Here is a 15,159-nt window from a genome sequence, read left to right as displayed (position 1 = left end):
ATTTGACACAGAGGGTTTTTTCCATGGGTGAGAGCTTGAGTGGATACATCATATCAGGCTGACAAAATACCGCTGTATCATGTGCTCAGACTTGTATTAAATTTGCCATGGATGCAACATGCCTGGAGATTCAACACCTATCCCAACTCTCTGATACATGCCCAGCTCCACAGAGAAGGCCCTCTGCCTGGTTCCCTGTAACCTCACTTCTCGCAGTGAGGGAGCTGCCAGAAGGTCCTTGGCACTGGACCTCAGCGTCAAGAAGCTGAAAACGGACACCTTTTCCAAGACCACTATGAGAGCCATTGTGGTGTAGTGGTTAGAGTGTCAGGCAGGACCTGGGTTCAAATCCCCACTCGGCCATGAAGCAGACTAGGTGACCTTGAGTTAGTCACGGCCTCTCAGTTTGATTCACAGAAAGGTTTTTGTGGATTGGTGGCCCATTGTTGAAGTTCAGCAGTTTTGAGTTTAATGCATATTTACAGCAAAGAAAATCTGCTTTTCATTTGGGTCAGCAGGAATGTGATTTCAGGTCCTGCAGTCACACAGACAAAGAAACATACCATTGTTTATTCCTAAGCGTTTAATTTTCACGTAAGAGCATGGGTCCATTTTTATTGCTCACGGACCCCTCCTTGCCAGCCAAGACTAGTGAGAAATGACCAGTCAGTACAAACTGCCACTGAGGTGGTCCGCTGCGCTGTCAAACAGCTTTTACTTATTTCATGGCCACAATAAAGTAAGATAGCAAGCGCAACTCCCAAGACCCCCTTTGTCAAGAGATAGTGCCACTTCAGATCTCAGCTGCACATGGGTTGCAGTTCATATATTTATTTTGCTGCAGAATGTATTGGTGAACGTATATCACATCTCATTTCCCATTCCTTCACTTGAGAGCACTACACTATCTGCTTGCGAAGGGGCTCACAGGGAAGAGATGTGTATCTCCTGTCAACAAACGACTCGCAGATACACCTTGATCTCTTAAAGAACCAACCACGTGTACAAGCCCACGGAAAGAACTGAGGAACTTCTGTAGGCATGAATTGTCGTGTGACAAGTAAAGCTGAGTCATTTACAAGGCCTGGGTCTTCTAAGCAAGAGAGTGATTGCCTCTTTGCTAAGTGCAGTTTCTTAGCTGCAGACAGTAATTACCTAATCCAGGTCCACAGAGCTTTCCGTCACTGTCATTGATTCAATGCTTCTTTTCAGGTGCCTGTTAAAAACCAATATTGCCACTTAAAGGAAAGTTTCTGGTTAGGTTTTTTCTATATATAAAGAACAATTAGGAACAAGGCTGTCGCCTCAGTTGAGTAGAAAGCTGTGAAGACATCAGCAAGGCAAGGCACTGCAGAAAATGGAGGCTTGCAAAAATGGGTTCAGGGCAAAGACTGGATCCCAAATCTGGGAAACGCGTGGAGGGAATGGGTAGGGAGATATGAGAGTTGTCCATCTCATACACAGAGCCAGAAACATTGATTAAGTTGAGAAGGATGGGCAGTGAAGCTGGGTGCATTGCGTTCTATAATAAGTGGATGGGGCTCTCGCAGGAAATCAATCTTATTCCTCTTCTTCGCAGGCCATGGTTGAAACAGTCAATAACCTCTTGCAGCCGCAAGCTTTAAATGCATGGAGGGACCTGCCTGCAAGTGATCAGCTTCGTGCAGCGACCATGTTATTGGACACCGTGGAAGAAAGTGCCTTTGTTCTGGCTGACAACCTTCTCAAGACTGATATCGTGAGGGAGAACACGGACAACATTCGTGAGTAGCAGAAATAATTGGGGTGAAACTTGTTTTGGTTGCATCCACTCACTTGCATTGGCACTGGTTTCCTAAGAACAAGTGATAATAAAGTAGTTTGTGCAAGAGTTACTTAGTTTTCACACTTAACAGCCCGTGAACAATTTATGTGAGACTTGCAGTCTATAGAGCATCAGTAAAGCATGGCCAAAATAGTAGGTCAAGGAAGTAGTGTTGCTTTCTAAATTTTGGCAGAATTAATTTTTCTAGGCACAGTCTGGTGGCTTGGATTAAATGTGTAGAGGAATTTCAAGGACTGAAGAACTTTATCAGGATCAGCCTGGCCCCATCTGACAGAGGGACAGGGGCCACCTATCTGTCAATCATGTGGCATCATTATGATGTCACCTGGTAGGCAACTGACGCAGCTTATCTTTCAAAATCCCTAGTGGAGGGGGCTTCTACTTGGGAACCACATCGGAAGGGATGTTGTCAGCCCCACGTTCAACACTTTAGGAAGCTTTGAGCATGGGGTTGGTAAACGACTTGACAGGGAGGGGAGAAACAAGGCTCGCTCACCCACCTGGTCTAAGCAGGATCTCTCTCTTCTCATCAGCTAATGTAGAGGGGATCAACTCTGCATAGCAGTGAATTTGGTGTGGAAGATGTGGCCCATACTAGAATCCATTTACATGGTCTCACGTTTTCATCTGGGGGTGTGGGGACAATATTATATATATTGATTGTCGCCTGAATTTCTAATCAGTTATATCCTTTGGAATGTTTTGCATGCATTTCATTTTTCACTTCTTTCATACCAACAGAGTTGGAAGTTGCAAGGCTAAGCACAGACGGAAACTTGGAAGACCTGAAGTTTCCACAGAATACAGGCTATGGAAGTGCCATCCAGCTCTCAGCAAACACACTGAAACAGAATGGCCGGAATGGTAAGTTCATCACCTCACAATTGTTTGCTTTTCTATCTTATTTTGTTCGCTGTTCTTCATGGTTTCACCTTCTTTAGAAGGGGACAGTGGCTTCATTCTGTCCCCTTGAATCTTCCTACCTGGCAGGGAACTGAGACGGCTAACCTGATGGTGCTGTTGTTCAATGTCTGGTCAGTGTATAATAAGACCACCCTCATCTATGATTGGATTATGGACGAGGGAGCTGAACTGGTCTATATAACTGTGGGTATGTGAACAGGGAGTAGTAGATTTGACTCAGCTCTGCTACCCTGGTGCAACACCAACCGAGGTCAGAAGGCTGGGGCGGAGGAGTTGCTGTGATCCATTCAGCTTGCCAGAAAACCCCTTTCCTTGGAGTGGGGTTTCAAGGGTTGGGTCAGAGTGAAGATGCTGTTGGCTTTCCATCCACCCTGTTGCCCAGTGGCCTCCTTGGCTGAGTTGTTGGAGGTATTCTTAAGATGAAGAACCCCAGGGCTGTCCCAGGTTATTGGTGGACCAACACACCAGGCAGGATGCACCCTTGGTGGTGGTGGGGGGGTGTATACTGAAGGATTGCATTGATCCCTTTGTCATGGTCAGACGAGTATTCGGTAAAATTTGAGCTCCTGCCACACCCCCTTGTTAGGGTGAGGGACTTACTGAATCTGATAAATCCCCAACTGTTTTGAAGGAGGTAGTGGCAGGCCCACTTCTGAAAAAGCCCTACCTGGACTCTGAGGTGTTTGACAGCAACTGCCCAGTCTTGTAACATGCCCTTGGGGGGTAAAGTGCTCAAAAGGGGGGTGGGGTCAGCTGCTGACACTGTTGGAACGGATTATCTGAGTTCAGGCATGCTATGTGGTGTAGTGGTGAAGAGCGGTGGACTCGTAATCTGGTGAACCGGGTTCGATTCCCTGCTCCTCCACCTGCAGCTGCTGGGTGACCTTGGGCCAGTCACGCTTCTTTGAAGTCTCTCAGCCCCACTCACCTCACAGGGTGTTTGTTGTGGGGGAGGAAGGGAAAGGAGATTGTTAGCCGCTTTGAGACTCCTTCGGGTAGTGATAAAGTGGGATATCAAATCCAAACTCTTCTTCTCTTCTTCTATGGGCCCTGGTTGCCCTGACAGATGTCCCCCTTCAAAGGAGAGACAGGGAGAGTGAACCTCTACTACTGCTGATGGATTTTACAGTGGCTTTGGGTACCACTGGCTGTGGTATCATTGTGGACCATCTCAGTGGTTTGGGAGTTGGAGGCACTGTTCTCTGGTGGCAATGCTTCTACCTGCATGACCATTACCAGAGAATAGGATTGGGGACAACATATCTACCTCTTGCGAGGTGTCACAAGGCACACTTCTGTCCCAATGCTGTTGAGGCTTCTGATTTTATAGTTTTAACTAGGGTGTGATTTGGGCATTTTTCCTAAGCTGTTTTAATTGTCATTCTTCTTGTTTTATTATATATTTCAATTAAGGATGTTTTAGTACGCTGATGGAACTTGTGTGTTTTAATGATGCATTGGTTTTTGTATTTGTAAACCACTTAGAAGCCATCTTGACATGTAAGTGTGGTGTAAAATAATAAAACAATAAATGTTTTGCTCCAACCAGTTAACCGCATATATTGGGCTGCATTACAAAGTCAAAACCATTGGTCCATCTAGCCCAGGGGTCTGCAACCTTTAAGACAAAACGAGCCACTTGGACCCGTTTCCAAAGAAAAAATACTGGGAGCCGCAAAACCATTGCGACATTTAAAGCATGCGCGCCGCTGCCCTCCGATCTGACAGCGGGCGGGAAGGTGACGTTGGGGCGGTGCATGACTAACGCACGCACTGCCCCCATGCGGCGTCACAGCCAGTACAGCGCCCGCCACAGTGGGGAGTGTCGGGCGCACAATGTGCCTCCTCCCTCGCTAGTATCCGCCCCGGAGCCGCGGCAAAGGTGTAAAAGAGCCACATGCGGCTCCGGAGCCGCGGGTTGCTGACCCCTGATCTAGCCGAATCCCATCCACTCTGCCTGGTAGCATCTCTCCAGGGTGTCAGGCAGAGTGGGATTTCTTAGCTATGAGATCTGACATTTTTTAAAGGGGAAACCTGGACCTTTCATATGTAAAGAATCTTCACGTTCATTTTCTAGCTGTGGGCAAGAAGGTCATGTCTTTACATGGTCCATCAACCATGACCAGTTTGTTGAAGGTCCTGCTTTGATTGACTGGCCCAAGGTACAGCGAACAGTGTTTATGGTGCTATTTTTCTTAGTGAGGAAGTGGCTGCAGTTCTGCTTCTTCCCACCCCACTTCGTAATAATGTCAGGTGCAAAATCACCTGGAAGAAGGTGCAGGCCGTGCTTCTGTCCATCAGCAGCTTTGCTGGCATGTTTTGCCAAAGGGCACCACCTGGCGTGAGAAAAAGCTGTGACCTACGTAGGTTTCGCTCAGAAATTTGTTTATTTAGAAAATGTATAAACTGCTTGATTTTTTTAAAAAAAAAACTACCAAAGCGGTGTACAGGTTCACTTACATTTTTAAAAATGTCAAAACACACACCAATTTTTTAAAAAAAGGTTATTCCATGCCTCTAAGCCGTTGCTTCCATTGGTAAAGTTGAATGGGCTTCAAATGAACAAGTCAAGTTTGTTCCATTGAATAGGTTTATTCCTCACACGGCTGTCAAATGAAGCTCAAAATGATGCTTGTCCTAATCCTAATACCTTCAGAGAGGAGCTATTCTTCTGTGTCTCAGCATTTCTTAGTTCATGTTGGTGCTTTGTGCTCAAGACAGGATGAATGTGGGGTGGTGCTAGAAATGAAGGCTAGCCTATCATGCCTAACAGTTTTAAACTTACCAGGAGCCCAGGAAATAGTGTTTTTTCCCCATTCATGGGTAATAGTTGTTTACCTTCTATGCCTCCAAAATAACAGGATTAGCCTGCCTGTTTGTGACCTATGCTCTTTCCAGGCTGCCATGTTCTTTCAGGATGTGAAAATATATTATAAATTATACTGTGCTAACAGGAATGAACTCATGAAACTGACACAGATCAGAAATACAGTCATCCATCCATCCCTAACCGGTAGTTTGTTGTTTTTTTCTGGTGCTGATGCTTTATATCTTTTTGGGTAATATTATATTCTTCCTATTCCTCTAGGATATTGATATTTGTACCTCTGATAGTTTTGTTCATGCTCCTTTTTTATTCTGCAGAACTTTCTTTGTTTCTCCCTTTCTTAACTGTCCATACTGTTTTGGGGGACTCAGCTCCTTTGTGTCCTTGCTTCTTCTAGATGCAAATGAGTTATCTCAGAGGCCTGATCAGTAATCTTACAGTGTTTTTCACTGGGCATTCTATCGCTACTTCTCCTTAAGTGCCTCTTTTAATGAAATCTTGGGGGTTCCAGTGCGTAGCTGTTGAGTTTCTCAGCTGTGAAATGACAGGTTCCTCTTAGCTCACCACCCCAATTACCCCAACCTTCTTGGGCATTATATGGAGATTTTGGAGTGCAATGTCAGGATGTAACATCTGAAAAGGCCCTAAGGGTTTTGGATGCCTCAAAGAAATATATGAATAATAAAATCAACAATTATGACAAGAAGAACAGTGCATTATGTGCACCTTTCACATGTCCAGCACATGCAACACGCACCATTTTGCTATAATCCTTACAGCAACCCAGTATAATAGGTATTATTATCCACATATTTCACATGGAGGCTGAAGAAAAGTGACTTACCTAAAGCCTACCTCTTTGGCCTAATTGATGACACCATAGCAACGAATGTAAAGGATGATAATAGAGTAAAAGAAATTAAACTTTGGACTGAAGAAAAGGCTTTAGTTTTGTACAGATCGTGTTGTTCTCACAGTGACAATGAAGGGCTGAATGTTACATGCAAAAGACTATGGTTTATAAGCTGAATGAAGCAAAATCCTGAGTTACTGGGTTTAGATACGGATTATCTGTTTTGGAATTTCTTTTTCGCATCATACTATATGGGAAAAGAGAGCTAAATATTTAGGTATACTGCTCAGTGCCCCAGCATCACTGGCGCACACCTGTGGAATGGGCCACCTCTCCTCCCTCCCTGCAGAGGCTCTTTTGAAAAGTTAAAGAATTGATTGGTGCCATTTAACTTAGTTATCTCTCTTTGCTTAAGCTCCTCACGTTTCTGGCTGACTGGTTTGTATGTAGAACAAGTGTGGCATCTATATCCATATCAATTATGTACGAGTGACAGCTGCCCTTTCCTTGGCCTTGGGATCTAGTGTCAATTCTGCACACTTGGGAAACTTGAGGCTTATTGTTTTCTCATATACACTTGGGGGCCCAGAAATTCTGCCAGCGACACAGGTTCCCACTGTCTCTGGGATCTCCTGGTTATTATGGCCTCTGCCCTTCCTTCTGAAACCAGTCCACTTCCGCGCTTCTTTGGCTTTTTCCTGGGCGTCGGACATTTCAGCAGGAAGTAAAGAGCTGTGGCGCTTGTCCTTCTGGAGTCGCAGAAGGTGGCATAGTCCTCCCGTCTCTCGGGGCTCGTCCTTCAGTTTCCCCCAGGAAAATCACTTCTTCGCCACTGAATCAGAACAAATGTCAGTTGGGTTTTCTGCAGATTTACAGAGGCGGGTGGCGCTGTGGGTTAAACCACAGAGCCTAGGGCTTGCCGGTCAGAAGGTCGGCGGTTTGAATCCCCGCAATGATGGGGTGAGCTTCCGTTTCTCGGTCCCAGCTCCTGCCAACCTAGCAGTTCGAAAGCACGTCAAAGTGCAAGTAGATAAATAGGTACCGCTCAGGCGGGAAGGTAAACGGCGTTTCCGTGCGCTGCTCTGGTTCGCCAGAAGCGGCTTAGTCATGCTGGCCACATGACCCGGAAGCTGTACGCCGGCTCCCTCGGCCAGTAAAGTGAGATGAGCGCCGCAACCCCAGAGTCGGTCACGACTGGACCTAATGGTCAGGGGTCCCTTTACCTTTACGTTTGCTCTGATTCAGTGGTAAATAGCGGGTATTCCTGGGGAAAGCAACAAGGCAGATGGAAAACCTCTTGGACCCATGCTTCGAAGCACGGGACTAGCTCTCTGCTACAGTTCCTGGAGTGCCTTGTAGAATTGCTCCCTTCCTCTTCCTTCTACAGCAGCTTCCTGTTCAGAATATGTTTGCATTCAGCTCGATCTTCACTTTCGCCTCAGTGCTTTCTTCTTCGTAACTGGTGTGCATCTCAGGGTGAACCTCCCAGCCAGGGACGTTGTTTAAACTTAATTAAATCCTGGTAATAAACATGTAATTACATATAGAACTAATGTTACACTAATTATTATCTTCAGCAGCAAGTCTAGAATTTTGGCACACAAAAGGAATAGATTTGTTGTTTAATTTATGAGATACAATGCAGTCGTACTTTGGTTGTCGAACTTAATCCGTTCCGGGAGTCCGTTTGACTCCCGAAACGGTTTGAAAACCAAGGCGCAGCTTCTGATTGGCTGCAGGAGCTTCCTGCACTCAATTGGAAGCTGCATTGGATGTTTGGCTTCCAAAGAATGTTCGCAAACCAGAGCCAAAACGTCCGAGTACCAAGGCGTTCAACAACCAAGGTATGACTGTACTGTGATCTGTAAACCTATAGTTGACACTTTTGGGCTGTTATTGTTATATTATCTTCAATTAATACCCTTTCTTGCAGAGATAAGGCAATTAGGAATTCATTCCCTCAATGTTATCAAGATTATATTCGTTAAAGCCCAATGTTTGTTTATTTATTGCATTCCTATCCCACCCTTTTCCCAAGGAGCACAAGGTGGTGTACCTGGTCCTCCTCCTCAGTTGATTCCCACAAGAAACCTTGAGAGGTAGGTTAGACTGAGAAGCAGTGACTGGCCCAAACTCACCCAGTGAACTTCACGGCTGAGTGGGAATTAGAACCCTGGGCTCCCAGGTCCTAGTCTGACACTGTGGTCACTCTAGATCTCGGTCTACAGCACCGTTAAAGGGGGATCAAAAATATAGGTGTAAAAGAAAATGGAATAAATTTCTTATGTGGAGATACTAGTAGACACATAGAACATGTACTAATCAATTATTCTATATCTACTATTTCACTACAAGATACATCTTACTCAGGTGAAAAAGTACATTTTCTGGAGATTATGAGACTGCATTCTATTATGCGTGCCTGTCTGGAGAGTGTACAAAAAAATATCAGGGTGTTTAAAGAGTTAACAGAAATTGAATGTTTAATACTTATGCCTCCAGTACGTTTTTGTTTGCTTCATTAAAAACATGTAAAGTATCGACAGAACACTAGGGAATTACAATCTTAATTATAATAGTAAGAATTGAAGTGGTCTGTAAATGGAGAAGGTTCCTGCTTAACGTGTATAGAAATTAGCTGGTTAATTGAATTGTGTTTGGAATATGCTGGAACAGGCATTTTGATCAGAATGTACAGGAAACATATTTTTTGATAGCATTAATAGATACAGGTTTTTTTTTCCCCTTTTCCTCCTGTTGAAGAATTCAAACGCCTAGTCCTAGCAGGTCTAGGTTTGTTATTAGGTAATGGCAAGCCGAACCCTCCTGCAACTTTGTACTTAGTGAAAGAAGCACTGCCACAGAATTTGTAGGCTTCCCCAGCACCACTGCCATAGCTCTTTCTGTGATGTAATTGTGACTTCCTCTGCTCGGCTTCTGAAGAACCTCTGCTAGCCACCAGCGTCTGTGAAAAGTAACTTCAAAGTGATCAGGCCATTACCACGGCTGTTGTGTCCATGAAAATTCACATTTGCTTTTGGAAGACGTTGGGAGCAGCAGTAAAAAGCTTTTCCTATGAGAAACGTGGATAGAATACAGCATATTCGTTGTGATGTGTTCACTGCAAGATGAGCAAACTCAGAGCAAAAGGTTATGGGTGGGAGGGGAGCTAGCTTAATCTCCCCATTATCCCGTTTTCTCCTTCCAGGTGAAATCAGAGTGGCTTTTGTCCTATACAACAACCTGGGCCCCTACCTGTCCACAGAAAATGCCAGCATGAAACTTGGGATGGAAGCCTTGTCTACCAATCACTCTGTCATCGTGAATTCCCCCATTATTACAGCAGCAATAAATAAAGAATTCAGCAATAAGGTTTATCTGGCTGATCCTGTTGTGTTCACTGTCAGACACATCAAGGTAAGGAGTTATTTGCCTTCCAGAAGATCACATATTTCAGTCTGCTTGTTTTTCCCTTTCTCCTAAAGACATGCCAGAAAACATTTTGAGATTTTCCTCACATATATCATTTCTTTTTAGTCAAAGCACTGTGGCTCAAATTATATTTTGATGTTTGCTTTTATTCCCTTTTCATTTATATCCTGTATTTCAGGATATGAAACCTTCCAGGGTGGCTTATTAAAAAGAAAAAAGAGTAAATTACATTTCTAAAGACCACAATCAACAATATCAGCATATAAAAACTAATCAGGATATTTAACAAAAGGCAGTTGGTGGTAGAATAGTCATGGATGGTAGAGCTTTAGATATTTATTTGTCTATTACATTTTTAAATGAAGAAAGACCTCGTGCTCATCATATAGAAAAATGTTTATCTACTAATTAGAAACCTCATTGTTTGATTGTTAATTTAACTATTCCATAATGCTTATTTAAAAATGAGACTCATTTATTCGATATGTAGCTTTCCTGCCAAGGGGCAATAACAATCCTAGTATTATTTTATCCTGGCGCTGAGGGAGACTGGCAATTGTCCATTTACCAAAAACGCGGGTGGTGCTGTGGGTTAAACCACAGAGCCTAGGACTTGCCGATCAGAAGGTCGGCGGTTCGAATCCCCACGATGGGGTGAGCTCCTGTTGCTCGGTCCCTGCTCCTGCCAAACTAGCATTTCGAAAGCACATCAAAAGTGCAAGTAGATAAATAGGTACCGCTCCGGCGGGAAGGTAAACGGCATTTCCGTGCGCTGCTCTGGTGCGCCAGAAGCGGCTTAGTTCTGCTGGCCACATGACCCGGAAGCTGTACGCCAGCTCCCTCGGCCAATAAGGCGAGATGAGCGCTGCAACCCCAGAGTCGTTCGCGACTGGACCTAATGGTCAGAGGTCCCTTTACTTTACTTATCACTGTTTTAACTCTCATAGAATAATTCCTTTGTTCTTCAGTTGAAATATAGTAGGTTAGTTCTGAAGTGCTCATTATAGTTTTATGACCAAAATAAATAAGGAACAAAGAAATAAGACCCCATTTAGCTAAAGTGAAAAAGACAGAAAACTTTCTAAAGCATGCACAGGTAGAATTTTTAACTCCGCAACCTCTGCTGATTGTAGCTGGGAGAAAGGAAATATGTTTAAAGCGTCATCATTTCTATTACATGTATTTCTTTCTTCCCCATAGCAGTCAGAGGAAAATTTCAACCCTAACTGTTCTTTCTGGAGCTATTCAAAACGCACAATGACAGGATACTGGTCAACTCAAGGATGTCGGCTTTTGACAACAAACAAGACACACACAACTTGCTGCTGCAACCACCTGACCAACTTTGCTGTCCTGATGGCCCATGTGGAAGTGAAGGTAGGAATGGCTGATCTCCTTTAACCAGAATATACTTGTTCTAGTTCTCGTGGCTACAGTTGCCGGAATCATTTAGGGTGCTTTGCTGCAGTGACGTTCTTCCATGACACATGGGGGCTTGGTGAGACTTGGTGATGTTCCCATTTGCCACAGAATGGTCCAGTGGGAATCGTGCTAATAGCCCGATGGGAAAAAGCAGTGTCAGAAAAGATAAAGCTCAGAATGAGCTGAAGCTGGAGTGCCAAGAGCAACAAAAAAAGTGTATTTTAAGGTATGTTCAAAGAAAAGGAAGAAAGCAATAGATCCACATCTCCCTAAGGATGGCAAAATGACAAAGAGAAGGCTGAAACTATTGAACTTCTATTGTGCCTCTGTTCTCTCCCAAAAGGAAACTCAACAAACATTGCATAAATTGTGTTACTGATGAGGAGTCAGGATTGCAGTTCAGGATTGATAAGCAGTTAGTCAGGAAATGCGTCACTATCCCTAGTGAGTTCTTCAGAGCCAGGTGAACGGCATCCTAGCATGCTAAATGTGCAGATATACTCTCGGAAACTTTGTGTATCACCTTTTGAGAATTCCTAGATAATAGGTGAGATGGCAGTCTTCAAAAACAGGGAAAGGAGAATCTTCAAAACTAGACTGATACCAGGGAAGATACTAGAATATATACTAAAGGGATCAGGTTCTATGCATATTGATAAGAATAAATCCTGCCTACCCAATTTTGCTGTGTGATTTTTTTATCTGGGTTACTAGTTTAGTGGCTTGAATAATGCTGTGGTTGTAATTTATCTAGATTACAGCATCACATTTGGCAAAACTGAGTTAATAAGCTAATTGGATATGGGCTAGATTATAGTTCCAATTGGAAACTTCGAAAGGCATAGACCACAGCCATCAGGGTGCGTGTGGGGGAACAAATGTCCTGGTCATATTGCAACAATACTGTGCCAGTTCCACTGGTTGCCTGCTTATTTCTGAGTTAAAATTAAAGTGCTGTTTAAAACCTTTTATACACACACACACACACACACACACACGGTTTAACTGCGCTTTTTTAGCATGATGTTTTAATGAGCAGTCTGGCTGAAATGCTATTTGCACTTTTGCATTTTGAGGTGGGGCCTTGCACGCAGGTATGTGCAGAATAGCCATTAGTTGGCCGGCCATTGGGGTAAAGGAGGCGGTTGCTCTCTGTTGGTGCCTCACAGGTGTCGCCCCCCCCCCCCCATTCTCTCCTCACAGCTGAGGCAGGCGACTGATGGAGCCATGAGAAGGCAGCTTCGGAAGAGGGTGGTGATGGCCATTGTTGCTGACACCCCCTGGCACCTGCCTCCATCTCCCGTCCTCCCCTTGGCCCCAAACAGTGGGGCTCTCTGCACCTGCCAGCCCTGAGGGAGGCTTCCCATTGGGAAGCAGAGAGAGGGCCACCCCCACCTAGCCCATGGCAGAGGCTATTGGCAAAACCTATTTGGTGTTTCGCAACTTTCCAACTTGTTGCTGGACCTTAGCCAGACGTAGCAGAGTAAACGCAGAATCCACGGAAGCAATTGGCGACTTGGCTGCAGACAGGATAGACGAAGCAGGAACCAGGAACTTGTAGTTAGGGGTTTATTATATACAGTGGACTATTTACAGGAACAGAACACGGATCTTTAGCTAGCTCTCTCTGACACGACTCACAACTCCTACACTGACACAGAACTCTGAACACTGAACTCCTGAACTAACACATTCTAGTTAGTGGGCCATTAATTATCACTCCCTTGAGAGAGCTTTACCAATCAGGGAGCTGTCTCCATGTCTCTGTCATCACCAGGCAGACTTACTCCTTCAGATTGCCTTCTGGCTGTCTGCCAAACCTTAATTGACTCTGTGTGAGTAGCTGCACGTACACAGATTCCCAACAGAGGCCAAAGGTGAGAGAGAAGGAGCTGCAAGCCACCGTGGTCGGCTCCAGCCCCTGACTCCTCCCAAAACGCAATGTGATGTCTCATGTCTCTGTGGGGTGGGGGAAGCTAGCTCAATCTTGGGGACAGGATGTTTCAGACTGGGGGCAACATTGCTGAGAAGGCCCTCCTGTTAGCTACAGAACCGTGAACCACACTCAAAGATGGTTCAGTTAACAAGATAGCCCTAATATACCTTGAGGTTGGACTGGACAGTACAGGGTGAAGTGAACGGTTCTGAGGATTTTATATGTCAAGACTGGAACCTGGAATTGGACCTGGTGATTAGCCAGCAACCAGGGCAATATGTAATATGATAATATGCTGTCAGACCCATTAACACTTCCGGCTGCAGCATTTTGCGCTAGCTGCAGTCTCCAGACCATCGTCAAGGACAGGATACACACACAGTGTGTGTAAATAATGGCCCCCGAAGGCCGTGAAATGCAGAAGAAGCACTCCTCTTAGTAGTCTCTGGCATTCTCTTTAGATTTACTCTTCCCAAAATTTCTCTGAGTCAAGAAAGGCTTTATGATGTGTCAGCTATTAAATTAGGACTAAGACTGAATCACTTGAATTTATGAGAAAAGTCATCGGGGGTTGCTCTGCAGTTGCCTCCTTTCTCATATGCTGCTGCTACCACCACCACTAATTAGGTGCCAGCAGTATTCTATGTGTTATACATATACTAAGCCACCTTTATACAAGGATGTGCATCTTATGAAATATTGCAACATTGCAGAATCCTTCATCTTTCTTATTTTGTTATATTATTCTGTTTCCCTGGTACCGATGAAAACTTATTGAGATGGCTACCAAAAAGTATGTAAAAGATCAAGGACAGAAGTGAACAGAAAGAAAAGGAGAAATATCAATCAACCTTTATTATGGCCCAGAGACCCAACAGATCGTTACAAAGCAATACACAATACACAATTCATACAGCCTACCTCCAGGTTAAACAAGCATCTTTTTCAGAATATAGGGATCATTGGTTCCGGCGACCACCGATAAAAACTTTGCCACTGCTAATGTTCTAGCGTTTGTCCAGTCTTCCCATAGGAACCTGACATAGTGAGCCTCTGATTTTCCCGGGAAAGGTACCAGCAAGGGGAATATCAGTTCAGCCCTGGCTTGCTCGTATTTTGCACAGTGCAATATTGCTTTCTGAGGAAGAACCAGAATCAAATGTTCTGAATTCTGTTTGGAGGGCATTTCAACATCTGTATTATAATACACTAAAGTGTCTCGTTCCAGCGGTTTGAAGTCTCTAGTTGACCCACCTTCCTAGGGTATGAAATCATCAGCTACAGAAAGTGCACAGTGCGGTTTCTGTGAAGGAAGGTATCATTGTCAGTTTGGTTATCAAATCATCAGACAGACCTCCATGAAGAGCAGAAGTTGTGGGAGGCAAGTCAGCAAGAATACAGGCTGAGAAAAGGTTGTAGGTGGCAGGGAAACTATGAAGGTGATTGAAGGGAGGAAATTAATATACGCAGGGAAACGAAACACAGGAGCCTTAATGAAAGGTAAGTAGAGAAGGAGGAAGGAGCTAAGGGGAAATCGCACATAGAGATGGTGAACCTGAAGCCGTCCAGCTGTTGAACGCTGTCTCCCATCATACCTGGCCAATGGCTTTGCTAGCTGGGAATTAGCGTGAGTTGTTGAACATCTGGAGAACCACAGGTTCATGCCATCCCTAGGCTAAAGAGGCTACATGCTGTTAAGGAGGGCGAGACAGGAGACAGTGGAAATGGCCAAGAGTCCAATACAGGCTTTCAAGCTTCTGGTAACTGCAGCCCACTTAAAATTAAGACTCATGTCCCTGTTGCTTCTGAAAAGATTTGCTTTTACTGTGAAAGAGTAAAAATTGCATTTCTCAGACCTGCCCACCCTGTGTTTCTGCAACAGGAAGCCTTCTTTGGGCATGTAGTTTTGTGCCCCATGTGCTACGACCAAACTGCTGTGC

The 15,159-nt window shown here is 44.5% G+C and overlaps 1 protein-coding gene across 16 annotated transcripts in view; it reads left to right on the top strand.

Annotated features, from left to right (window-relative positions):
- ADGRL3 (adhesion G protein-coupled receptor L3) overlaps positions 1 to 15,159 on the top strand; it is a 524,012-nt gene that overhangs the window by 390,040 nt on the left and 118,813 nt on the right. For 15 of the 16 annotated variants that reach the window (XM_083419414.1, XM_083419411.1, XM_083419421.1 and 12 more), the window contains 4 exons: positions 1,580 to 1,763; positions 2,567 to 2,689; positions 9,638 to 9,846; positions 11,062 to 11,238. In XM_083419414.1, the coding sequence (XP_083275540.1) occupies positions 1,580 to 1,763; positions 2,567 to 2,689; positions 9,638 to 9,846; positions 11,062 to 11,238 (693 nt within the window). The remainder of the gene's footprint in view (positions 1 to 1,579; positions 1,764 to 2,566; positions 2,690 to 9,637; positions 9,847 to 11,061; positions 11,239 to 15,159) is intronic. The other variant, XM_083419412.1, reaches the window with a different exon arrangement.

Source organism: Podarcis tiliguerta (genome assembly GCF_965153285.1).
Source record: "Podarcis tiliguerta genome assembly, chromosome: 17".
NCBI classification, from domain to species: Eukaryota; Metazoa; Chordata; class Lepidosauria; order Squamata; family Lacertidae; genus Podarcis; species Podarcis tiliguerta.
Note: the sequence above shows the minus strand (reverse complement) of the source record. Positions and strands in the feature narration are given on the sequence as shown.